The following is a 26589-nucleotide window of genomic DNA, read 5'->3' as shown; positions in this document are numbered from 1 at the left end:
AATTCGGATTCCTCATCGCAGTCATTTTTTTGTCTTTCGCCACTTTAATAAATACATATAATTATTGCAAGTCGCCTCTTATTTAATTACACAAAGTCATTTTTAAGATTCTACGAAAGAGCGAGAAATAATAAGAAAAATTACATCACGAAATGTAGAAAATGTTGTTGCCCTTTTTAAAATGTAGCGCATCGCTTTGCGGTTATTGTAGCGATGTCACTGTTGTAATTTTTGATACATCAGATTTTGCGTAACATACCGGTACAAAACGACCAAAACAATCTTAATGATGGAATGTGGAGGTAAATGATATTTTTAAATGGAAGTATTTTTCTTACAGAAAATAATATTGATCGGTTTTATTTATTTCTCATTGGTTCCAATGTCAATTTACTGACAAAATTAATTGTAGACTTTAACCCTCTCTATGCAGTTAACTCTTATCACAAACAACTGCATTGCTAAAGTGATAAATTTCCTCTTTACATCAGCCTAATTGCTCAGAGAAACAACTGTAACATAAAATATGTATAAAGTTTATTCCATAAGTGAAAAATCGTGATGTATAATTTTGATACAGCTTGTAGCTTTCGCAGCACTTGTACTCTTGTCTGAAGTCCACAGCTCGGATGTAAAAAACACCCCTGATCAGATCCTTCGCCTTCAGAAAGATCCAGACCGAAAATGACATGAAAAGTATAAGAGAAACAGGGAACGGAGCCCTCCCCCCAAATTTTGGTAACAGCTCTAAGAATATCAAAAAGAGATCAATGATATTGTTGACTTTCTTGAGAAAATAACCTGCAGCAGCCATTTCATTACCTTCCAACTTTCTTTCGCAGGTAGTAATTTATTTTACGAGAAAAATTGTGAAACCACAAAATTATCCGTTTAATTTTTATGCATTTCGTATACAGTATTAGTACCTCATATACTGTGTAATGATATTATTCCTACTCAGAAAAGACTGTCAAACGTTTTATTTTGCTGCTACATAGTGGTATTTCATATTCCTCTGTTGGCTACACTGAACACTATTTATGTGATAAGTGAGCATGAAGTGTGAGATTGGGGAGAGACGGTTGGAGGGGGGAAATAGTCCTTGATTGTGTGTGACGTGTGTTATATTGCCGATAGGGAAGTGTCATCTGGCACTATAAGAAAATTGCCAGCAGTTTATATAAATGACCTAGGAGAGACACTGTCAGTACTATTCGGTGTGAAGCGTTTGTGCTAGAAGAATATACGCGTACAGGTTTTAAGTGTCAATTTGGCAAGAGCTGTGCGGGTAGAGTACTTTCTTTTCACAGGCACTTGACATATCAGCAAAATTACTTCGAACATGGCAATGCAACTGCAGTGGATTGTGAGAAGCCAGATGATGAAGTGTCCTAAGGCCCCTAAGGGTCCTAAGCATTCTAAGTATCCTTGCGCTCAGTACAGCGTATTCACTAATAATTTACCAGGTAAATATAGCGGTAAGAATACATTTTTAATGATATATTATAGCCTAGTTTTAATATTCGTCCTCTTTTGAATGTACAACTACTGTAAAATATAAACACTAGTATAATTTATCGTCGAATGGGAATCTGATATCAAATTTTTATTTAGTATCAGTTGAAAATAACGAAAATGAAATTAGGGTACGCTAATAAGAGGTAAAAAAAAATCCTTCAGAGTTAAACTCGTTCCCTAGTTTCAACCAAGGTGATCCAGATCCAGTATATGAAGGTCAATATTAAAATGCATATAATGTGTAAGGTTTAAAACAACAGTGTCCTATTCTTAATTACTGGGGACCGGATTTTTTTTAGTGTATGGTCATACACAATTTGTGCAATAATAAAATATACAGCAGAATATTGAAAACAATATCGTAATGTTCATGAAAGTTTACATTGTATAAGTTACTTGATACTTTTGGAAAAATCGCAAAATAGAGAACGCCGTGTGCAGCGAGCGAGGTTCTCAGCGGCGAGGGTGGGGATAACTTCCCCTACTGTCGTTCTCCCTTTAAAACCTGTGGTCATATCGCGTGTTTTAGGATCTGTATATGCCAGTAGACCGTTGGTTGTTACTATTGTTGAATTCCTGTTTCTATTGGCTTGCGTTCATGTAACTGATAATAGATTTTGATTAATGTCTATGATATTGGTGATTGAGGCGGTGATGAATCATGGCAAATAAATTTCCTTGACATTGTGACCGAGGGAATCATGAAAAACTCCAGTCAGATTGGTCGGCCACGATGTTTAAACCCGGGACCTCCCGAATGCGAGTTTCAAACGCTACCGTGTGAGCCAATTCGCTCGGTTCTTGATACAGTTACAAAGTAAAAGTACCGTAATATAAACAATTATAGTAGAATTATTTAGAAGTAACATCCATTGTTGTTGTGGCGTTCTCCTGCGAGCTGTCTTCTTGACATCGCTCGGCACGGCTGAATATGCCAGAATCACCGGTGTTAAAAAATTAAACTCTCTTAACTCACGATGTTGGCAACCCTGACCATTGTTGTTAATGAGGCACCGGCGTAACTCAGTCGACTAAGGTGCTTGCCGATCCGGAATTGCGCTCGAGCGCGGGTTCGATCCCCGCTTGGACTGATTACATGGCTGGGGTTTTTCCCGAGGTTTTCCCCAACCGTAAGGCGAGTGTCAGGTAATCTGTGGCGAATCCTCGGCCTCATCTCGCCAAATACCATTTCGCTATCAACAATCCCGTCGACGCTAAATAAACTAGTAGTTGATACAGCATCATTAAATAACTTGGTTAAAAAAATTATTGTTAATAAGCTCGCTAGTCACTCGATTTTTAAATAACGGTTATATGTAGGCCTATAGTTCAGATCTACAATTTAATGAGTTTCCTATAATAATAATAATAATAATAATAATAATAATAATAATAATAATAATAATAATAATAATAATAATACCGTATTATTATTATTATTATTATTATTATTATTATTATTATTATTATTATTATTATTATTATTATTCCGGTAATTTCGGTGCCGATTTGTGTAGTAATAAACATTTCTTTTAAAAAACCACTGCTGGGGGACCCCTCACAAAAACATCCATTCGCATAATTCACGCCATTTTACGGTATTAGATAGTTATAAAATGTAACGCATCTACATCATTTCGAGCAAGAAAACAACCTTTTCCGCTGTACATGCACACCGCTCTCAAAAATAGTTGTCTTCCATGTGAATGTGTACCGTAACAGCATTCAACTACTGAAACCATTTTATTCCATAAAAGCAACGTAGTAATATTTTGACGTATTCACATAAATGCTTAGTACGGTAGTTTTATTCACGTCTGTGATATTTTTGTATGACAGAGTTATAACTTTTGTATGTTTATTGGTAAGTGTGAGGAGTCATTTTAGTGGTTCACTGATAGGTAACAAATGGATTTGCGACTAGGTACCGGTAATCTTTTAACCATAAGACGTTCCCCAGTATCTATTTCTGGCTGAAGGAGGTAGCAAAGCATGCTAAATTCATGAAAATGATAAATAATTTGATATAATAATAATAATAATAATAATAATAATAATAGTACATTTTCTCAAACGTTTGTTTGTTGACACAGACTTCACTGTTTAACTTGTCAGCTTATCATATATAACACAAAAGATAAAACCGCACAAATGTTTTCCAAAAATAATATTTCATGTACATGTTTCCTAGGCAAATTGGCTAGTAGATACTGCATATAAACAAAATCCGCCCAATAGTTTAAGTAGGAGAAATCGCTTAATACAAGACAGACAGACACACGACATTATTATAATCACTCTTTCGATACCAGAAATGCCGAAAACGCATATTAAGCTTACGGAAAAATTTCAAAATCGATTTCTTGCAGCCGGGAAAGTACCGTAAAAAGAAAGTGATAGGAGTTTCATAGGAGCCCTGTAATTTCTTCAAACGTTTATGTTACTGTGATATTTAGATTTTTAACGAATTGGTTCTTATTTAAGTATAGACCTAAGGATTGTGAATATGATTCGAAATTGATTCTTATTTGTAACGATTGTGAATATGATTGAAAGTGAAATAAATACATTGCAACTTATGTGTTGTATTACTGACCACTTTTGGATGCTGAGTTTCATATCATAAAAATAACACATAAATTATTACAGTAGGTTTATACATACAATCACGGCACAAAAAGTGAAACAGTTTTTTTTAAGATATTCATACAAATGACTATGTTTGCGAATAGAAAACAGTTGAATTGTTATATACCATATGTCCCATAAAAAAAAACTGGGCCCCCTTTTTGGTCTAGGTGTCCGGCATCCCCATAATTTATATATGGTATTCACAATTCAACTGTTTTCTATTCGCAAACATCTTAGTCATTTTTATGAATACCTTAAAAAAATTAAGTGTTTCACTTTTTGTGCTGGTGATTATGTACCGGTATAAATAATTTATAAATACGGGGTGTCATTTGAAAATGTTTCCGATGACATCACAACTCATACAACAATGATATCAAGAATGGTTTATTTTTGTGAAAAAGTATCTCTTAAAATATACTGTTTGACGTGTCCGAGCGTTTTTCGAAAAACATTTCCACTTAGCTGCAGCAGAAAATAGGCCCGACTTTTGAAACACACTGTATAAAGTAATATTCTTTGCACCATACATGAGAAAGGAAATTAATTGTTGTGGAACGTACTGGTATGTATGACAAAGTACACATGTGTGAACTTCCTACACTCTTATTTTTAACGTGAAGTGTATACACTTGATATTCGAGGAATCTGGTCACACTTTCTGTGAAACGATGACGTCATAAATTACAGTAGACCTTGGATGACTGAAATTACGATGTGCTTAAAACAAAGCACGTTTAGAACCCAGGTAGCCATGATAAAACATAAAATGGAAACAAAATTGGATATGATGTCATAATGAATTCATTGTTATTCGTACACAAATGGGGGTAATAAATGCGGGGAGTATGAAGGCAGAAATAGTGAATTTAACATGATCTAATTCTGAAGTATAACCTAAGTGTGGTATTAATTTCCAAATGAATTAAATTCTCTGTATTGACGTACAGTATACATTGGCTTCATAGGCACTAAGAACCAAGAATGTCACCAAGTATACTGGGGTGGATGTGGTGTCACTTGGGAGGGTTTCTAGGCCGAATTCACAAGTCACCGAAATCTAACAATAGGTTAGTGGGTGATATGGACTGCAATATGTGTCTTCTAAATCACACGACGTGTAAGTGATGATTGAGGGTCAAAACCGTAGGCAATATACTGTCTGTATTTTATTTTGATAACGTTTGTTATGTTTAGTCAGCAGTTCGAAGAATAATGTTAACGGTTTTAATCATTTGTTACACGTCTGGGTACGGTTTATAAGATTCATGTGACTGACTCATTTACCTACAGTTAGAATTCGGAAACTTGTGAATCAGGTCCAGAAAACCCTCCACATCAACTCTAATATATTCGGTGGCATTGTTAGCCCTTAGTTCCTGTAAATCCAATGTCTCCCACTTATTATCATTATTACGAATTACAATTTCAAACAACTCATATTGGTGTGTGAATCGCTTCTACTATTGCATTGTTGTCTCAAGACTAGGCCTCATGGAATATGGGAACGTATTATGAAGTAGTTAATGAGAAGGTGGGAAATATAAAGACAGAAATGAAAAGAATATCTACATTTTATTTCAAATCCCAAACTCCTTAAACCAGCGGTGCCCAAAGTAAATCTGGGGGGGGGGGGGGGGAGTCGTGAGATGATTTACAGCATAAAACAAAAAACCCCTTATTAACGTACATTTAATTTATATTTTGAAGTGTTAACAACATCAAACATAAAAAAAATATGTTTCAGTAGTTGTGAAGTAAAAAGTAATTACCTAATGCGATGAATTCGCATGTTTTTCAGAAACTAGCTTCTGAAATCTTGATTCTGTATTCCATACACACACTGATAACATTTTCAACTTCTAGGATATTTCTCGCTTTCGTTTTGATGGCAATCACAGACTAGAAACTTATTTTGCATAGCCTAATACAGGGTTTTAAATGCTATATAAAATTTAAGAGCTTCTTTTGATCCAAAACTGGTCTGTGCTCAGTGAAAAAAGTGTAGTGTCAACATTTCATCTGTAGGTACATATTTCAATGAATTTTTCTTTAATATTTTTTGGAATTTCAGCTAGTTGACGTAACTGTCTAAGAACGGATTTCTGTACCTGTATCCATCTCTGACTGTCATAATTGTTTTTGAGTTTCTTCCAGAAAAAGTAGTTTTTTTTGGTTTTCAGTAAAATGATAATGTTTGCGATTTTACTGTATTTTTAGAATGGGATCAAAAACCAGTACAGTAGTGGGAGCTCACGAACAGAAGTCTCGTCCAAAAATGGATCGCGCTTCAAAAAGTATTCCAACCATGTTCACAGTAACAATCACAAACAGCATAAATGTTTCACGTAGGCCTAATTATAGGGATTTTATAGTGCAACATTGTGATCTTCTAGATCAGAAATTTTCATGTTGAATTAGTTCAGGATGATTCAAAATAATTGCAAGACTATCATCCTTATTTCTGATCTCTGTTAATGACTATATTATCAGAAAAATGTAATTTATGTGAAAACAGGAGTGAAGAAAAATTTTTTTTAATGTACTACATATTATCAGGGCTTAGACCTAATGACTGACTGAATTATCTGTTGATAAACCAGAGGCTATAATGTTTATGATAAAATTATCATTAATGCGATTTTGATAATTCAAAAGGCGAATAAAATTAAATGGGGTAATTAAATGTTGATGGAGTGTTAAACAACATTATAGGGCAAAGTACAAACAACAGACTTATCTAGCTGAATGTACTCGAAGGTGAAATGATATCAACGCCTAAGAGTAATATTTATGTTGACCTCCTCATCAACCACTTTCTGTATCGTGACAGGGTTCTGTGCTAAGCCCACATTCAGACTGCTACTCTTGTAGATAGAAACTTAAACCAAAACTAGCCTAAAGGGACTAGAAGTAGTCTGAAGAAGTAAAAATTAATCATAACAAATAGGTTTGCCAAGTCTCTCATATTTTACCCCCTTTTTTTCCGTCTCTCGTCTCATGTATTTGATAATGTTGTTGTTGTTGTTGTTGTTGACTAATACTGAATTCTTGGCAATAAAGTCATTAACTGTCTTGCTCTCCAATGTAGGGAAGTGATATACAGAGAGTTTTTATGCAGATCGGTTCCACTCCAACCTCTACCTAACAAAATCTGTTGTTGGGCAGTGAGCGGTTGTATGCCGGCATATGGACAAGTCCGTGCATGCTTCCCTACATAAACCGGTCTCACTCTACTCTTTACCTCTAAGCTTTCTCAGGACAGGCACTTCACACTACTGCCATTAAGCCTGCATAGGAACTCCCTGTATTTGATAATGTTTTCTCCCATAGTTAATAAAATTTTATTTATTTATTTATTACCTCTCGCTAAAATTTCTGAATTATTTAAAGCCTATTGTTTCTGAATCACAATCGATATTTCCACTTTTTTTTTCTTTGAATTCTTTCTTTCTTTTTTATGTCAGCAAGCTTGAAGCTTCTGTGACGAAACTTCTGTTTCCGAAACATCCTCTTAAAGGTAAAATATGTCGATAATGCTCTGCTGGGACAATTTTGGGAAATAATTTCCAAAATTTCCCTTATTTCCAATTTGAAAACCTGGCAACCCTAATAACAAACCATTACTAATCTAAAGGAGACAAAACTAACGTTTACATAAAGTAAAATTAAAACAAAACTGATTTGAACAAACCAAACTGCTGTAATTAAGGAAACAGACATACCTGAAGAAAACTGAAATTAAACAGATAATCAGCAAACGAAAACTATCTGAACAAAAACCAATTTAAGGATATTAGGTAGTGCTGTTTACAGTCTTTTCGCATATAGATATATAAAATATTTTTTTCCTCTACTTCCATGGAACACAGACTAATGTTCTTTGCACTGTGTGATGAACAATTTAATATTGATGAGTTGTGAGCTGTGGCCACAGAAAGAATTATCTTTCATTGTTTTAATATAGGCATGGCAGAAAAAAAGTCTATTGAAAAAAGAAAATTTGCGATTGTCAGCAGTTAGGAATACCCATTACAAAAAGTTTTAATCTCACGATTTTCAAACTCCCCCCCCCCCTTGTCAAAAACGTATTATTTGAGAAAATAAGTAGAATAAAAATAGTAGGTTTTTTCAACTGCACAAGCAGAATGTGACAAATCCCCATACATTTATTTTGTCTTACGACATGTCTCTCCACATTTTCACTACTTGAATTAATTATTTTAAAATAGTAGTCCATTCATTTTGAATAACTATATAGTTTACATTAGCATACAAAATTTCAGCCCTTTATCTTGAGTAGTTTCTGAGTAAATGGTTAATGAATTTAGAACAAAAAAAAAATACATATTTTTTTCTATACTATTTTTTTCTGCCATGCCTATATTAAAACAATGAAAGATCATTTGTTTCTGTGGCCAGCTCACAACTGACCAACATTCGTTTATCACACGATGCAAAGGACATTAGTCTGTGTTTGATAGAAACAAAGGAAATAAATATTTTATATATTTATACGCGAAAATGCTGTTAATAGCTCTACCCAGTACCCTTAAGCAAAGCGAAACTAATCTAAAGAAACTGAAACTAACCTAAACAAAAGAAAATAATACCGGTATTGCTAAGCTGAGCAAATTAAAACAAACCTGAACAAACCAAAATTAACAGAAATTAATCAAAATGAACCAAAAGAAACAACTTTTCATGTCACAGTAGCCTACTTCTGGAGATGAGGAGATACATCATTTACATGTAAATATATCTTGTTTTGACTGCTGTGATTTCACATGGGCCCTAGAGAGTAAGGGTTGAAATTTTATTATTATTATTCGTCCTAAGCCCATGTACATGTGGGAGCTCACGAAATAAGTGACGTCATGTTGAACTATACTATTTATTTTCACGCTGTAATCTCTGGCCCATCACCCATCCCTCTATGACACATCCCGGTAATTACTGTGTTTGTTGCTCATTTTGCGGGGCAGTTTTATCTGACATTGGCTGTCATTTCTGATATCGCTGTCCCATTAGAATAAATGTATAGCACTTATGGTTCGTCTTTTAAAAGATTAATTTGATCCCTAAGTGCAAAGTGATAAGATATTCTCAGCTCATACGTGATCTGAGTCATAAATGCGAGGTCATATAGCAAAATGATTTAAATTCTGGAGTGGGAGTTACGAATGAATGACATCGCAATCTGTAATAGTGAGAAACCATTTTGAATAGTAAATTGCTTGCTATGCTAACAGTCATAGGCGTCGACTTTGGGGAGCCAAGACACTTTCTGCCCCCTCAACTTACATAGTCAGAAGCGTTGTTCCTTCCAATAATATTGAGGGACCTGGCTCCTCCAAATAATTTGGAGAGAGATTCCTCATACCAAGAGGGTCAACTGTCGCAATGAAATGCAACTCACAATGCCCCCTGCCTTTCTTTCCTCCCCACACATGATTTCATTTCATTTATTATATTTCATAGAGCTTACATTAGCAATGAAGATTTAAGATGTGGAACAAGTCAAAATTTTACAAGATTTTACATATTTTTTACAACTGAAATATGATTTAAGACTTTAATAAATAGAATGAATCATATATTGAGTTCACATATTTTACAGACAATCACTTAGAATAACACCACTTTCGGGGCACTAAGCCAGAAGATAATGGGGTAGGGTGGCCATTGCATACATCGCTGGTTAGCTACCTGATGATGATATAATGGTCCCTCACTTTTTTATTCACCCCTGCCAGGAGTTTTTTTAAAAATCTGATTGGTTATTTAATGACGCTGTATCAACTATGAATTGAATCTGAGAATTCGACATTGAAATTATATGGTACTTGCCTTACACCAGCATTACATTGCACTTAGCATTATGTAACCGAAAAGTATAACATATGGTGTTGAATGGAGCTACATTCACTGGCAAAAAGCTGGGCCACTCAGTTGAAAAAAATCTTGGAGAATAAAGAACAATGTAAACCAGGATTCGAATCCACGCCCGAGCAAAAAGTCTTGAATGACCAATTGAAATCACTACTGTTTGAGCTATACCGGTGGCTCTGACCAGTGGCGTATGCAGAATTTTGTCCGGGGGGGGGGGGTTATTAAAATTGTTTACAATTTACATTATTGGTATTTTAAATTTTGTCTATTATCAATATTATTAAAAATATGAACTGTCAAATGCACAAAATGTTAAACAAACATTTCACAATAAAGTTAGAACTCAAACTAACGAATGGGTGAATAGTGCTCTTAAAGTGAGTTTAAAATCGACAATGCACAATATTTAACATATGCAATGCAGAACTGTCAGAACAACTTTTTCAATATGTTTCACAAGTTAAATTTCATGTTGTGTCAGCTTCATTTTATTACAAGGTCGGTACTAGGCGGCAGGTCTCTCTATAATAAAGATAGCATTGTTATAATTCGAACGTGCCGCAGCACCAAGCAAAGGAATTATATTGAAGGAGGGGTAGGAAGACTATGTCATATGACGATATAGATTTTGTTAGTCTAACAGTGAAAAATTAAAGAAGGGAAAACGATTATGGATAACAAAGTATTCAAATCTAAATATTGAATTTAAAAAAAAAAGTTCAAGGGGGAGGTTCAAACCTGGTAACCCCTTGCGTACGCTACTGTCTCTGACAGAAGTTCGGAATCTTTGCTGTATATTGTGTGTGTGCTTTTCATATCCTTTTCTACCCTTGTCGAAACTTTATGTTTAGCTAATTTTTTAACTTTTTCGACCTAATGTTGAACGAATATGAGACAGGACTCTTATAACATATATTCAGCACAATGTCTGATCTCCAGCAAAGACAATAAATGTTGTCACGTTGACAACAAAGATCTATGCTCTAAGTAGGATTTGAACCCACAACCATGGCTTTCCCGCAATGCTGAAGCTTCACACATTAGTTGTTGTGTACACTGCAATCAGCACACATAGATGATGTGGAGCATAAAATATGAAAAATACAGATATCAAAAAGTCATAAATCGGTATTTAGATGTTGTTTACAATTCCATTGGTTTTATCGCTTGTTTACTATACACGTATTCCCACAAATCAACTCTTGTGGCACTGTGTCTGTTAACACTGGAATGCAGTCACTTCTATAATTTCGTCTATATTTTTAAATATTTTCCATATTATAATCTTAAGTAGTAACTATGGAACTGTTTTCTTATACACAGAAAGAGTACACAACGTTTTCAGATCTCAAGTTAAGCCATGCGTTATTCAGTAAAAGCAATGGCGTATTGATGGGGTAGGGAATTAGAATTAAACCCTCTCCCTAAAGGCCTCCAAGTATTAGACTCATTGTCTCAAAAAAGGTTATCGGAATTAAAAAGAATGTAGTTGTTTATTTAAAAAATGAGTAAGGATACGTACAAGATGGAGCCTGGCTGGTTACCGAGTTGGTCACTCTTAATCTAGCTGGTTGCAGGGCAGAAAGTCGGAGAATAGGTATGTGGCATTGATATGGACAGTGGCGTAGCATCAATGTAAGCTAAAAAGCTTAGCTTCCCCAGTTAATAATAATTTCATAATAAACCTGCAGTTCATGGAGAAAATTATTTATTAATTTTAATAGAATTTATATTTACGCATTAAAAAAAAAGGCGCTTGCCTGCCGGTCTGAAGTTGCGTTCGGGCGTGGGTTCGATCCCCGCTTGGGCTGATTATCTGGTTGGGTTTTTTCCGAGGTTTTCCCCACCCGTAATGTGAATGCAAGGTAATCTATGGCGAATCCTCGGCCTCATCTCGCCAAATATCATCTCACTATCACCAATCTCATCGACGCTAAATAACCTAGTAGTTGATACAGCGTCGTTAAATAACCAACTAAAATAAAAAAAAAACGCGTTAAATATTGTGATGCGGCAGCTTAGGATGATTTGTGATGCAGCAGTAAACAAGAAGCCTGCACACACCAGCTTCCAAGCAGACTGGTTTCTTCTGTGTAATCCAAACCGCAGATTTTCCATCCCTTTCTAACTAAACTACCCTAGTCGCAAGGCTCGCAAGAAGCTAGCTTTAACATTTAAAATAAGTAGTTTCCGAGTTATCCCTTTTCGTCAGTTCTGTTCAGTTGAAGTGTTAGTGTGCATTGTGGCTGATATAATAAATAATGAGCGAAATAACAGTTCCTGACACTAATTTACTTGAATTTTTTAGGACAATTGTATTATCAAGACTGACTTACGAACAAAAGTGTGATTTAAAAAGAAATGACCGACTCCCTTGCTGTCAATGAAGGACACAACCAAAAGACAGACGCATACTTACGTAATGATACTAATATTGTGATTTCTCTAAGTATGACAGGGAGTGAGCTAATGTTATACTGTACCTATAAGTGTCTATTTGTTAACAGATATGTGTAAACCGTGAAATCATATTTTACTACGTATCATTTGAGGTCATGCCTTATTGGTGTTACTTACGATGTTCCAAACAATCTTCGACTGCTGACTTGAAATTGACTACTATTTATTTTAAGACTGTATTTTTGTAATACGTTTTCTCAAATTGCATGAAAGACAACTTGAGTTATCTTCCCCTGTTCAAAATTTCATGCTACACCACTGGATATGGATGAATATTCATCCATGTCAGGCCTGCAGAACTCGCAAAGTAGGGGAACTATGACTTCAGCCTCACCCCACTTGTATTGGGGATGATCGACTTCTACCCCGAGAATGAATGTTGATGCAGCCGAGCATAACTAGAACGCCGTGACCGCACAGGTAGAAAAGGTGGGTGGGGTAAGAAAGGGGAGGAAAGCAGTCGCTCTGAAGAGGTACAGTTCTGCAGGCCTGATCCGTGCATAGTCACGATCCAATAATGAAAGGAAATAAGGAAGAACCTGAAGACCAATAGAATCCATCCTGGCACTTTTACAAGGTGCGCATTGCACTAAACTGACAACATTGTGATGATGTGACTTCCCCACTCCATCATAACCTTAATTAGAGCATTGTTGACATTTTGTGTTCTTGCAACACTCACAGCTGTGCACTTATAATTAGTGCTCCTTCTTTCTGTGTTTTCGGACAATCCTGACATTATATAAATAACAGTTTACTATTCTGTTTTGCATTTTATATGAAGAACAATTCTGTATTATTCATAAAATATTGATATATTATTTGTGTAACTTTATTAGTTCTGTTAACATTATTTCCCTAATGTAAAACATATTATTTCATATTTTCTACATAATATTGTAATATTCATTTCTTCAGAATTTTTCTTGTTGTGTTATTTATTTAAAAAAAAAAAAGCACTATGATATTTTCCTCATTTGTATTAGAGATTTAATTCAACCATTGTGTTGCAATTTAGATTATAGCATTAAAGAAAAAAATAAATACTGTAATTAACTTCTGAAACAGAAAAAAAAAAAAATGTAATGCGAAAATGTTATAAAATGTTCCAAGGTTGTATTATTAAAAATCTTGTAATCTATACTAATAATAAATCTGTAACCGAAATGTTTCTGGTAATTTTTGCTTTTCCAAAAATAATTGGTGTTAACATGTATAACTAACCATCCTGAAAACGAAAATCGCTTTTTTGAAATTTTTGTTGTCTGGATGTCTGTTATCTTTTCACGCTATAATGGCCGAACCAATTTATATGAAAATTGGAATATAAATTAAGTTCGTTGTAACTTAGATTTTAGGCTACATGGCATTCAAAATACTTTATTTAAAAGGGGGGGGGGTTATAAGGGGGCTTGATTTAAATAAATCGAAATATCCCCCTTATTATTGATTTTCATGAAAAATGTTACATAAAAAAAGTTTCTTAAAAAATGATTTCCGATAAGTTTTAATCTAGCTATGCAAAACTTTGATAGACTGATATTTAAGGATATACAAGAGTTTTAAAATAACAATACAATACATTTTCACCGCCGCCTCAGATTATAGCATCGTTGTTCCTTCAATAACCCCTATGTGCAAAATATAAAATTTTTCAGTAGGAAGAAAAAACACATTTATTCATTCTATGGCAGTGGTACATAGGAGATCGTAAATTCTTACATTTTCGAAAGAAAGAAATACAATTACATATGGGAGATTTTATTATTTGCTGTATCACTATTTACGTTATTTAATAGAGCGAAAAACTGAACATCGATAAATATGTCACATAGGAGTTATTCATGGCTAACGGGAGTTATTGCAGGAATGAGGACGATGGCTATAATGAAATTAAAACAAATGACTATTTTAATTATGTAATTACTTTATATTTATTTCTAGCAAGTGCAGTGGAATGCACGGGTACGGCTAGTGTATAAAATAAAAATAATATCACGAGACAAAATGCTCAAGCAATATCATAAGCTCAGCTTAATAACATATTTTCAGTAGCGCCGTCTTTTAGACCACATGCGCCTGCTCATGTTATAACGCATATGCACCTTCTCTCAGGTTAAGAAAGCTTAGAATCATTGTTTAAGAAGCGAGTGCATTTTAATATGGCTAATTTTTTACAGTATCACAAAGTGAGCTGCATGTTAACATAATGAACAGGGCGATAATACATTTCTCTGTTTTTAGGTGATAAGCAGATGGACGTATCTTGCCAGTCACAGGAATTGCACTTGTCTTCAGTAAAGCAGTATTCAGCCATTCAGCCTCTTCCTTTGCCGGACAACATAGAGGAAATCAACGCAGCCGAAATGGCAGTATTCTCCCCGCAGCGTGAGCGGGACATCTCTGGCCCAGTGATACTCTCGAAGACTCCCGGAAACTTTTTGTACGGATGTGCTAGAGACTATAACCAACAATCGTATCCCCTCGACTTGCACGTAGCAAGTTACGACTGCAGGGGCACCGTGAGCCTGAGCTCCGTTATGCAGACCATGGTGCCAGAACCCTTCTCGAAGGAAGGTAGAGCCACGTACCTTAATATGCCGGGTGGGCAGTGGGGCCAAGGCCACAAGTACATCTCTAGGGATATGCACAACACGCACTACCAGGCGTTGAAGTCAGCTGGAGGTGACAATCCAGGTACTTTGGATAGGACAAGGTTGTCAGCGAAATCATTTTGCATTGGGAACTGCTTGCAGATGGGTGCAAATAAGTGGCCTCTACAAAACATGTCTTGCTTGAGGACGAGGCCAGTCTTGACGCATATTAACTTTCCTTACAGTACTAACACAGACAATAGTAACTTGTCACGCACAGATAAACTCAAACGTGCAGTTAAAGAATATGGCGCCACGGTGATTGTTTTCCATATTGGTATCTCGCTAATATCGCTAGGGGGATTCTACTTGGCAGTGACCAGGTATGTATCACAGTTCTTATTTAGCAATTCTGTAACACATCTGTGTTGTAGGAATTTGTGGCTTCCACGTTGGAAGACTAGTTATACAAGGGTAAGTGAAGAAATGAAGGGACATTTAAGAAGTCAAACCCTTTAAAAAATATAGAGTTAACATTTTTTTTTTTTTTTAATCCAATGCCACCAGGTTGTCTTTTCGACATTTCTGGTCTTCTCTCCTGGCCATGGCTTAATTGTAACCCACTTCTGAGGTTGGGGCGCCTGGAAGGCGGAGTTACATTACCCCGATGATGTGATAGGATGATTATGATAATGTGGTGCCAGGGGAGGTCTTAAATCTAAACTTAACCTAAATTCCAGACCATGGACGAACACAGGAATAATCCCCATAGAGTTAAAATGTGGGGCCCTCTTTTCTCTCTCTCTCTCTCTCGTGTTGCATCAATGACCTTCTCATCTGAAGCTTCTGTCTTCCCATGTTCTTCTCATAAGAGATGAAGATGGTGGAAATCACTTTGTCCTAAATCGGTACTGTTAGGTAGATAGCCCAAGAGCTGTGAATCTAAAAAATGTTAGTCTGAAGGCTGATAGCATTTTAAAACAGAATCACACCTTTCGAAAACTTCTCAAACTTCTTGGACTGCACTTTCGGTTTCAAATCTCGAAATGGCTAAAGTAACTGTAGCTACTTTTTGTTTCGCTTTTAGGTACTAAATAGACCAAAATTACTGTTTTCTTAGACTTTTTCTTTTCTTTATTTTTTTTCCCCACTTAGAGCTGGTTCATAATAATACCCATGTTTCATCAAAGGCAATCAAATGAATCAGAAACGAATTCACCTTCAGCCTCAAAAGGCTTCAGTTCCCATAGGACCCAGTTGACACAGATTTTTTTAGATTTTTCGAAAATTCATTGAATCACGAATGTTTGAGAAATGCTGAACCACAGTTAATGTTGAACTCATTTCCAGTTTCATCTCGACGATTCTATAGAATCATTTGTTCAACTGCCTGAGTGTTGAAACAGTATTGGAAATGGAAAGCCTATTTCAATAATTAATTGATTAACTAGTGGACTTACTCGTGTCCACTATCAGGCTCTGAGGATGGTGCGTGAAGCACTGAAACAGCTGTAAGCCGGACAAATCTTACAAATTAACACGAGTAAGTCCACTACTCTCTTTCCAGCTAAAGATTGAAGTAGATGTAAATAAATGCACGTGGCTTAATGGTTCCTGATTGGCTACTGGACGCACAAGGCCTCCAAACTCATGCTTGTCATCTTTTTCCTCACATTAAAATAGTTCCTTCTTAAATAATAAAATGTATAATATACATGGAATACGAGTGAATTAAATATGCTTATAAGAACACTTTCTTACGATTTAAACAACATGTTTATATCAGTAGTCTCAGACATTGCATGTTAAATCATTGTAACGTGTATTATGGCAACGCGCATGCGTAATAGGCATTAAATCCCTCCCAAGGTGACTTGCAGCTTCACAGAGCACATCAGCACAGCTGGTATAACACAGTGCGAGATGCAAGGTTGCCAATCTCAAATAAATTTCTGTATAATTAAAGAAATTCTCCACTCTTCAAAGAATAACATTTAATCACGAATCTACAGAAAAAGAAAGTCCACTATTCCCAGTAGAGAAATAATAAATATTAACCCTCTGTGAGCATTTTACTGGTTAGTTCAATGAATGTGTGAAAATGTCTGCAATATATCAGACGGTGGCTGCCCTGCCTGCTCATTTGCTGAAAATAATGCACCCTGGTGGCTGCTTTGGTAACTAGCTTGCGATTGCGGAATAATACATTTTGGTTTTGTTTGCGTCTACTTCAATCTTTAGTTGGAAATAGTTTAGTTAATCAATTAATTATATTCAAGTGTTAAAAGTAGTGTACGCAAGATTCAAAATGGCCTATTTCAATGTTCATTACAGAGATTCGACTATTTTCAAAGCATTCAAGTTCACTAAAATATTCACTTTATTTTTACGTGTCTCAGCCCGTCATGGATCTAACCCTTACATACATTATATGTTCGGCCTCATCTCTCTGTAACCAATTCCGTCAACACTAAATAACCTAGTGGATGGAACGTCATTAAATGATTAACTAAAAAAAAGAAAAAAACAGGACATTAAAAAACTTTTAACCCTATCACACAACAAATGCTCTCAAGGAAAATCAACTTAAGAATAATGAGGACACTCAACAGTAAGCCTAATATTAATGTACAAAGAGGAGAGGAAGGATGATCCCATTGCTTATAGAGATGTAATGCTAGAATGCAATCTCTTCAAACTTATCTCCAAATTCAAAATGAAAAGAGTTGAAGGAACTAATAAGAGAAGTAATTCTAGTCAATCAATTCGGATTTACATTAGAAAATTTCACACTGCAAGCTGTCGTTAAAGTCGACACCACCCTGGCTCGAATAGCTGTGCCGCTGTATGTGTTATCCACAAACTAGAGGTTTACTAAGAGATGCAAATCACGTTCTAGAAATGATGAAATCGAGTTCTGAAAGCGAACTATGTAACAGTTGCTGATGGGCTATCAACTATACTCATAACACAAGTAAGAAGTGTGCTCCAAGGACAGGTCTCTCCTGCTCAATCTAATGACAAATGACATCATTCGTGTAATAACACAAAACTACTGATGTGGTTTAAGACTTAAGCCTAGAACTAGCATTCAGCAGTGTCAAACATGGGCAGTTGTCAATTTATTTTTTATTGGGTTATTTTACGACGCTGTATCAATATCTAGGTTATTTAGCATCTGAATGAAATGAAGATGATAATGCTGGTGAAATGAGTCTGGGGTCCAGTACCGAAAGTTACCCAGCATTTGCTCGTATTGGGTTGAGGAAAAACCCCGAAAAAAATTTCAACCAGGTAACTTGCCCCGACCGGGATTCGAACCCGGGGCACCTGGTTTCGCGGCCAGATGCGCTGACCGTTACTCCACAGGTGTGGACGCAATTTTCAATGGAATGGAAATTAATGGTGCTAAAAGAAAAGCCATCAAATTCAGAAGACGAAGAAGAACCTCAAGAAAAAGAGGGTTTTTGTAAGGTCGAGAATCAGTGACAGGTCAGGTTTGGTTTGTTCAGGCATTTGGTATGTCTTACATATATTATTTTTGGTGGATAAGTACACAAATAGAAGTATAATTGTGTTACATTTCTGAAAACTAAGTTATATATATATATTTTTTTTTTTTTCGTAGAAATTTAATATTTTTAGCAATTTTTTTAAATTTAGTGTTTATAATATTTCATTAAGTTTTAGAAATGTATGTTTTCCGTCATTTTCGTTTCTGAAAAACCATGAAATATGGTCATTTTTTAAGAATAAAAATAAAAAAGGCCGTCATGACAGGCTACAGTTTTACCCTCAATTTATATTCAAGAGAGAACAGCAACTGCAGTCAAAAGTCATAGGCCTTCAGCATTTAAATTCTCCAAAAACCATCATTATTCATAGCAATGGCATTCTTCAAATTTAAATAGTCTCAGGAGTGAGTTTTGGAATCCAATTAATTTGAGGTAATAAATTATACTTGGGCAAAAAAAAAAAAAATACAGAAACTGGAATAAGTCAAAGTCAGTTGTATCTAAAACGCGTTTCCCACTTACCAAAGTAGTACACAGAAAACAGCGTCGTGTACATTACAAACAGAGAAGAGAAACATTCTTCATAAGTGGCATCAGAGCATCCCAGTAGCCTTACTGAAAGAGAGGAAACATATAGCTGTACAATTCACCCAGAAATATAAACACACTGAAGACATAGCCTAGTAGTGGAAAGCCCAAGCTTGGCTCAACTATACACGTTTACAAAAGATTTACTGCGCATGGCTTCCATGAAAAGATCTAAGCAATAAAGGTCCACTGTAAACCCGAATAAAATCTACATAATTATGTTGTGATATGCACAGTTGCACACATTGCCATCTGAAAGCCTACTTTAACAACCGAATGTACCCGTCAGCCGTTGAGGTAACATTATCAAACCGAAATTAAGACGATGCAATTTATTCGGTCATTATTGACTTTTGTGCTAGTTCATTTACAGTATTATTAATGGATAATATATGATTATACACATATACTTATTATTAACAAACAAAGTGTGTTGTGTAGCAGAAGCAATTTGTGTTCCATGAAATTATTACCTGATATTATCCGAGACCAAAGTTTCAATCTCGTAGTTTAATATAGTTCTATTGATAATCTCAAGATTCTGAAAAGATTCGAATTACGCGCCACTATGTGGGATGACAACAGTCTCGACTGACTGTGACAATCTGTTGCCTTTAGCAGTTTCGAAAACTGAAAGCAAGTATACACATTGTAATACTCAATTCAAATCACATAATAGAGCTCTAAGCTATCATTCAGTATAAAACACACATAACGAAACTTTGAGGTTATGTTTAATTGATTAACGCAGCCAGTGCTGCCATTCACGCGAAAAGGCAAAAAATCCCTTCATCGTTAGTTTTTCCCTCATTCATATAACTTCGCCACAATCAGAGCAAGACGCAACAATTCGTAGTCGGTATTAAATACCGATATTGTATCTTCGCTTCTATATTTTTTTATTTCGGGCTGTAGTCCTCCAATACAAATATCCCATATTCTTAACTTCATTATCTGTCCCTTCAGTTTATTAATTTACCTTTGGATCCAAAATATCTCACGGGTAATCCCCATAGCTGAGGGTGATAGATTCTTAGAAAAAATTTAAGCCATTTTGATAAACCTTTCACTCATGGATAAATCGAGAATTAGTAATTACAAGACACTAGCACTACTGTACCGATACTGCACATGAGTGCAGGGCCGCCTATAAGAATTGCCTGCCCCCCCCCTCCCCACAAATATTTTTGTAGGAGCCCTCACTCCTCGCCAATATCTTAAAGAATGTTGAAATTCTAAAATAAATTTAAATATAGCACTGAAACTTTTTTTCTCTCCTAAAAAAAGTAAAAAAAAATTGCCAGGTGACATCCGACTTGAGTGATATCCCCCTCCTTCCACATGGGCAGTCCTGATAAGTAATTTAACTTAATGCATTATTTCCCATCTGGATGAAAATGTTTTATGTCGTGTCGCGGCATTTTACTGAGTTATAAATCTAGTGTATACGGGTTCTATTCCCAAATTTATAATTTTAATTACTTTCCTATATTTAATTACATTTGAATTTCTATTAGATTAGTTGGTGGGCAGGAACGTGGAGATTCTTGTCACTTACAGAGACAGTGGATGTGCCTCTTGTTTTATGTTAATCTTGTGACATGTTGACCACAAGAGTGAGGGTGCAACAAGCCCACTTAAATTATGAGCAAATATTTTAAATATTACAATCTGGAGAGGTGTGAGCTCCATTATTTTCCCACAAGAAGAGGGGATGGTTCTTTCCTTTTTTTAATCCTAGTATCGAAAAGGTTTACTTCAAATTATTGCACATTAATATTTGATTTTTGAAACTCAAACTTTCGATGCATAAAATTATTTAAAGAAAGTTGCACATATGAAAATGTTGTCTGTCATCAGTAACTTACCTATGTAGGCTAATACTGAACTCTGTTTATTAAAAAAACGCACTGACATGTTTCTGACATAAGACTGAATAATTGTAGTTGTACAAAAGTAGGCCTAAGCTACGTTGAGAGATTACAATGACAGCAACATAATAATAATAATTAGTTTTCTACTCAAGGATACATCCTTCATTGCAAACACAGCATTCTCAAATCTTCCCTATTTTCCGCCTTCCTCTTAGTCTCCACATACGATTCACATATCTTAATGTTGTCTATCATCTGATATCTTCTTCTGCCCTGAAATTTTTTTCCGTTCACCATTCCTTTCAGTGCACTATTGCATTTTTCAATAGGCAGTTTCTTCTCAGCCAGTGGCCCAGCCAGTTTATTTTTGTCTTCTTGATCAATTATCAGTTTGGTTTATTATTATTTCTTCACTCACTTATTCTAGTGCGGCCACAGTGTCTCACTGGGGGGGGGAAGCTCCCATTTTTAAGTGCAACAGTGATAATTTCCTATGCTCAAGAAGAGAATCTGTTCCCCTATTCCCACCATGGTATTTTCAATGTTTTTATAACTGACTTTCTTTGATACTTAGTTACTACTGTCACTAACACAATTCATGTAAGCTAATATTGTTGACACAATCACGCACATAGATTAATAAATTGTCACTGAATACTATATAAATAACTCTGTACCACTGCATGGCAAGAATGCATGCTAACACGTTCACGAAATTATCAATTTCATTACATAGATGTTGTGCAAGGGCTCACTTGTATTTTTAATAATATGTGTGGTAGAAAACTAACCTTTAGTGTGACCTCTCTCATTCTTAATGATGTAATGTTTCGATCGTAATGAGATGTACAAATGGATTTGAAATGGTATTTATAATATGCCATTGCTTCCTGTAAAATAATTTTATTCATTACACTTAAATTAAGTTACCTATGTACACGGACACAAAATAGTAACAGTAAAAGAAACCTGAAGAACACATTTTCAGCCTGTAAAACTAGAAAACTGGTTATGTGGACCCACTTGATAACTCAATTGACAGAGTGCTAGTTTACAGTGACTGCAGACCTCGGTTCAAATCCCGGTGATGACAGAGTCATAAGCCTATTTGTAGTGGATAAAACCAATGTTCCCGAGGATTTTTCTCGGGATTGTCCCAGTTCCCTTCTACCGAAAACAGTGTGGCATGATGTACTTTTCCGATTGTCATATAGATAACATCAATCTGAGGATGCATAGTAGTCTTCTATAATCTATGGCATGAAAGCATTTCTAATTTATCCTTGAAAACTGTTCCAAATGCAGTTCAAAGCAATGGTTGATTATTTAGGAATGAGCAGATAGAAAAACCTGGCAGTGGGTATCGGGAAACTTCAATAAGGAAAAGATCTGTAAGAATGTAACAACAAATAATATCTGAAAATAATATACAGGGTGAATCGAAAGTCTGCTGACAAACTTCGAGTGGTGCACTTAACTAAACAATATGAAGTAGGAGACCAGTAGTCAGAAACCAATAATTGTTCACAAGGTAACAGGATTTTAATACTCCTATTTGAAAGCTGTTTGCTTCGTATCTCCTTACTTTAAGGAACTGACATAAAAATAATTGTTTGCAAAGATTGGGTAGTCTCTGACAGATTCAGAGCCTGTATTCAAGTAGAAGGATTATAAAATCTACACTAATTTGGATATGGTACATTATTGCAATTGCGCATCCTGTTTTTTTAATGTAACATCTACATATTATTTTGATTCGTTGCAAATTATTATGTTTATGTTAGTTCCTTAAATTAAAAAATAAATCGAAAATGCCTTTCAAATGAGAATATAAAAATCAAGTTTTCTTGTGGAGAGTTTGTTTCTACCCTCATTATTTTCTGCCTCATTTTGTCTATGGGGAAGGACCAACATGAATGACCAAATATGTGTCAAAATTAACATTTTTTAAATTTTAGCCTAAAAATACTTTAGTATTGACTTCATTTGAGCGAAATTTCAAGTTCGTTAGGAAGAAAATAATTGCTTTCACGCCATTTTTAAATAGCCACTGCGCTCCAGTCTTGTGCTCAAACTTCTCCGTTGAATATCCGAAGTTTGTTTATTTTATGTTTTTCAACATTTAATGGATTCGGAACACCTCAAAATCTGTGCTTCAGTGGCTGGTCATGATAATATCTTTGAAAAATATTGGAGTGCAAGAGGTCAAATGACTTTATTGTCAAACGCCTGGCATTAGAAAACAACAACAACATTTAATGTGCAATATCTTAGACAATAATAGAGATAATTGAATAAAGTTTTCCGAGCATATTCTCACATTATACATGAATAATTCTGTAAGAGGAAATTATCAAATTGCAAATTAAAGAATAAGTTAAAAATGGAAGTGCAATTTTCCTTTCTGTTCATAAAATGCAAAATAAAAATAACTCTTGAGACCAGATATATACCGGTAATTTTCTTTAAATAATACTGCATTTTTTAACTGTGATAGGGAAATAGAGGCTATTCTTAAAATAATATGAGAAAAGAGATTTCCTGTAGGTCCTTCCCCTTAATTAATTGTACTCTAACAACTGAAAGTTAGTAAACTTTAGGTTCACTCTGTATAAATTGCTTCATAATGTATGATGTACTTCTTTCTTCTCACATATTTGTTTAAGTTTTGATTACTGCTTTGTCGAACATTTGACAACATTTTATATTTGCATGCTGTTCAAGTGCTGACATCGTAACACCTTTCACTTAACATGACTTTCTTTACAGAGCCACTAGCTTATGTTGATAAACTTATACAAATGGCACTTCTTGAGTGTCTGTACTGTATTCTCCTATACAATATACAGCTGTACTGCATAGCCATTTTCTAGCTCTTCCATTCCTGTTGGCTCATTGCTATGTTCTATTCTGTTTGCAGTGGTGTAGATCTGTCCGGAATTGTGTCCAATATAGGAGGAGGTGAAGTGGCAGCAGAAGCCAGCAATTTTGTAGTTGCTTATGCTCTACATAAAATGTTAGCTCCAGTCAGAATAGGCATCACGCTTGCAGCCGTTCCTGTTATAGTCCGCTACTTGCGTAAGATTGGCTTCTTGAAAGCGCCGAAACCTCCTGCATGAATGAAGACGGAGTGATATGGAAATGAATGCGTTGTTATAAAACAAGTAGATTTGGCAAAGTGTACTTTCTGCAATATTCAATTACAGCATACACGTTTTGTTATTGTTTCATATATATTTGAGTTGTAAACTGCCTGTGAAAATCATGTGTTGGTAGTATTTGTGAGGCATTCCAAAAGTAACTAGACTGTTGCTGTTACCATGGCAGTACGAACTTCTAATGGTTAAAATACTACTTCTCCGACAATATACACTTCTCCCAGCAATGTTTCTTTTTTGTAAGTACATGTATTCAAAGATTCATAGCTTGAATAAATATTTAAAATTGAATTTTATATTTATACAGGGTGATTCAGGAATTCTGCAACAAACTCTGGGAATCGACAGATCTCGCAATGAGAATAATTTTTCGTAAAACAATGTTCTCTGATGCCTCGTGTAATAGCTACGCAATGTCGAAAAAAAGACAGGTTTTAGTGACATTTACTGTTAATTATGAAATATTATTCATTTATTTCTTCATGTACCCTTCAGGACAGGTTACAAGTGTCCTGTCATTCTGCTGCTCCATTTGAATGGAGCGCTCTTCGAAACACACTTCTGTTGCTCATGGAGGATGTACACTTCACAATATGAGTGGACATGCGATTAAACATAACGTCACAACGCACTTCAGCCTGGTTGTACGAGCACATCTGAACATCATCTACGGGAGCAATGGCTAGGGAGAACCGGACCTATTGCGTGGCCAGTGTGATCACCCGACTTCACACCCTTAATTTTTGTTTATTTTGAGACATATCAGGTTCAGGGTAGACACTTTGATCATCTAACTTGTCAGTAAACGTACTTGAAAAATAATTCATTTCATAATTGTTAATGTCACTAAACCCTCTCTTTTTTTTTCGATGTTGCTTAGCTCCTAAACGAGGCATCGGAGAACATGGGTTGTTTTACGAAAAATGATTCTCATTGCGAGATCTATCGATCCCCAGAGTTTGTTGCAGAGGTCCTAAATCACCTTGTATATATATATTTCATTTATTGTAGGCCTACATGCAATAGACAATGTCAAAGAAAACTTATGCAAAAATATATTACATCATAATAAAAACTAATTATAGAGGGTGGAAGCGATATAACTGTGCAGATTGAAGGGGGCAACAGAATACATTAAAATAAATAAAAAAAGATCTATTATGTGTTTTGTAATGAAGTGCATGATAAATTAAAAAAATTAGGCTGAAAGTCTGGATAGTTTGGCAACAGCGCATCATCAGTTCACCTACGAAAACACACACACTCGGTCTGAATAGCAGCATTCCGTCCCTTAGTCACTGCAGCAGGGTTGCCAGACTTCCTAATAGCAAGAAATAACGATGTGTTAATCTTTTTATTTAATTTGCAAGAAAACCGTTCATTTTATTTAAAACTGTAAAGGGATAAATCATTCCTCATCAGTATGTCTGATGGTAACAGTAAAAATGAAAATAGTACGAATAGTATGTATCGAGTAAAAAAGTATTAATATTTAGAGAAAATAATTTTTTCTCAGAAAATTATTCATTTGAGACTAATATGGCATTAAAAGTTTTTGTTGTGCTGTATCCAAGGAATAAGCTTCTAAAAACTGCAGATTTATATTACTTCCGTCCTGTATATTTATTTAAAAAAAATATATTTTTTGTTCAGACATATATGTAAAAATATTGCCCTAGTAGTATTCTTGATTTGCATCTGTGTTTCACGGCTAGGTAACACCATTGTTTGTTCTAACGCTGTTCAGTATAGTGTTTAGGACAAACTTGCAGTACTTTTCATATAATAAAGATTGAACAAAATTCGTTGTTTCATATTAAAATAAATGAATAACTGTTACATAAATTTTATTATTATTTTTATATGGGAATGCAGGTAGTGTTAAATTAAATTTTTTTTTTTTAAATTTTAATTATATTCTCTATATATAAATTTTATATGCAAGAGATTGTTGTATGGGTAGTCTGCTTTATAATGTAATAATTGTTACAGTTTGTTGAAACTGACACCTTGCCATATCTATACTTTACATATAACCTTATCCAAACAAACTTTTCGACATTTTTATATAAATCGTTTTGTAATGTAATTGTTGTATATACCTGATGCTGTACTTTTCTATTTTCAGTAATTCGAATAAAAATAATTGCTCATTATGTTTACCAAGCTTATCATTATTAAAAAATTTGCATCCTCTTCCTTGCATATCTACTGCCCACTTCTCTCCTTTTCTGTTTCTTGAACTTACTCTTCTTACTCCTTTATCCTATTGCCTCTTCTTTTTCTTATTCGTGAACCTTTTTCTTTCATTCATCACCTTCCTCCCCACCCTCTTCAATATTATCCTGCTTCTCTCCTT

General features: G+C 35.1%; 2 protein-coding genes across 2 annotated transcripts in view; one reads left to right on the top strand and one right to left on the bottom strand.

Annotated features, from left to right (window-relative positions):
- LOC138711130 (eukaryotic translation initiation factor 2-alpha kinase 1-like) overlaps positions 1–19901 on the bottom strand; it is a 50582-nt gene extending 30681 nt beyond the window's left edge. Inside the window, exons 1-2 of the mRNA XM_069842477.1 lie at positions 19672–19901; positions 19133–19225 (exon numbers count right to left, since the gene is read on the bottom strand). The gene's annotated coding sequence lies outside the window, so the exon portion shown is untranslated. The remainder of the gene's footprint in view (positions 1–19132; positions 19226–19671) is intronic.
- On the top strand, positions 1050–26386 carry LOC138711134 (uncharacterized). The gene is made up of 3 exons (XM_069842481.1): positions 1050–1466; positions 14746–15478; positions 23993–26386. Exons 1-3 carry the CDS (start codon positions 1343–1345, stop codon positions 24189–24191), a joined length of 1056 nt encoding a protein of 351 aa, XP_069698582.1. The 5' UTR covers positions 1050–1342; the 3' UTR covers positions 24192–26386.
- The last annotated feature ends 203 nt before the right edge of the window (positions 26387–26589 follow it).

The sequence above is a fragment of the Periplaneta americana genome, chromosome 12 (genome assembly GCF_040183065.1).
Source record: "Periplaneta americana isolate PAMFEO1 chromosome 12, P.americana_PAMFEO1_priV1, whole genome shotgun sequence".
NCBI classification, from domain to species: Eukaryota; Metazoa; Arthropoda; class Insecta; order Blattodea; family Blattidae; genus Periplaneta; species Periplaneta americana.
Note: the sequence above shows the minus strand (reverse complement) of the source record. Positions and strands in the feature narration are given on the sequence as shown.

What these genes read in the sequence shown, in the direction of transcription:
- LOC138711134 (XM_069842481.1), top strand. Translation starts at nt 1,343, where the DNA reads ATGGCAATGCAACTGCAGTGGATTGTGAGAAGCCAGATGATGAAGTGT. An exon ending in ATTCACTAATAATTTACCAG is followed by an intron (nt 1,467 to 14,745) that starts GTAAATATAGCG and finishes CTCTGTTTTTAG; the next exon opens with GTGATAAGCAGATGGACGTA. An exon ending in TTCTACTTGGCAGTGACCAG is followed by an intron (nt 15,479 to 23,992) that starts GTATGTATCACA and finishes TTCTGTTTGCAG; the next exon opens with TGGTGTAGATCTGTCCGGAA.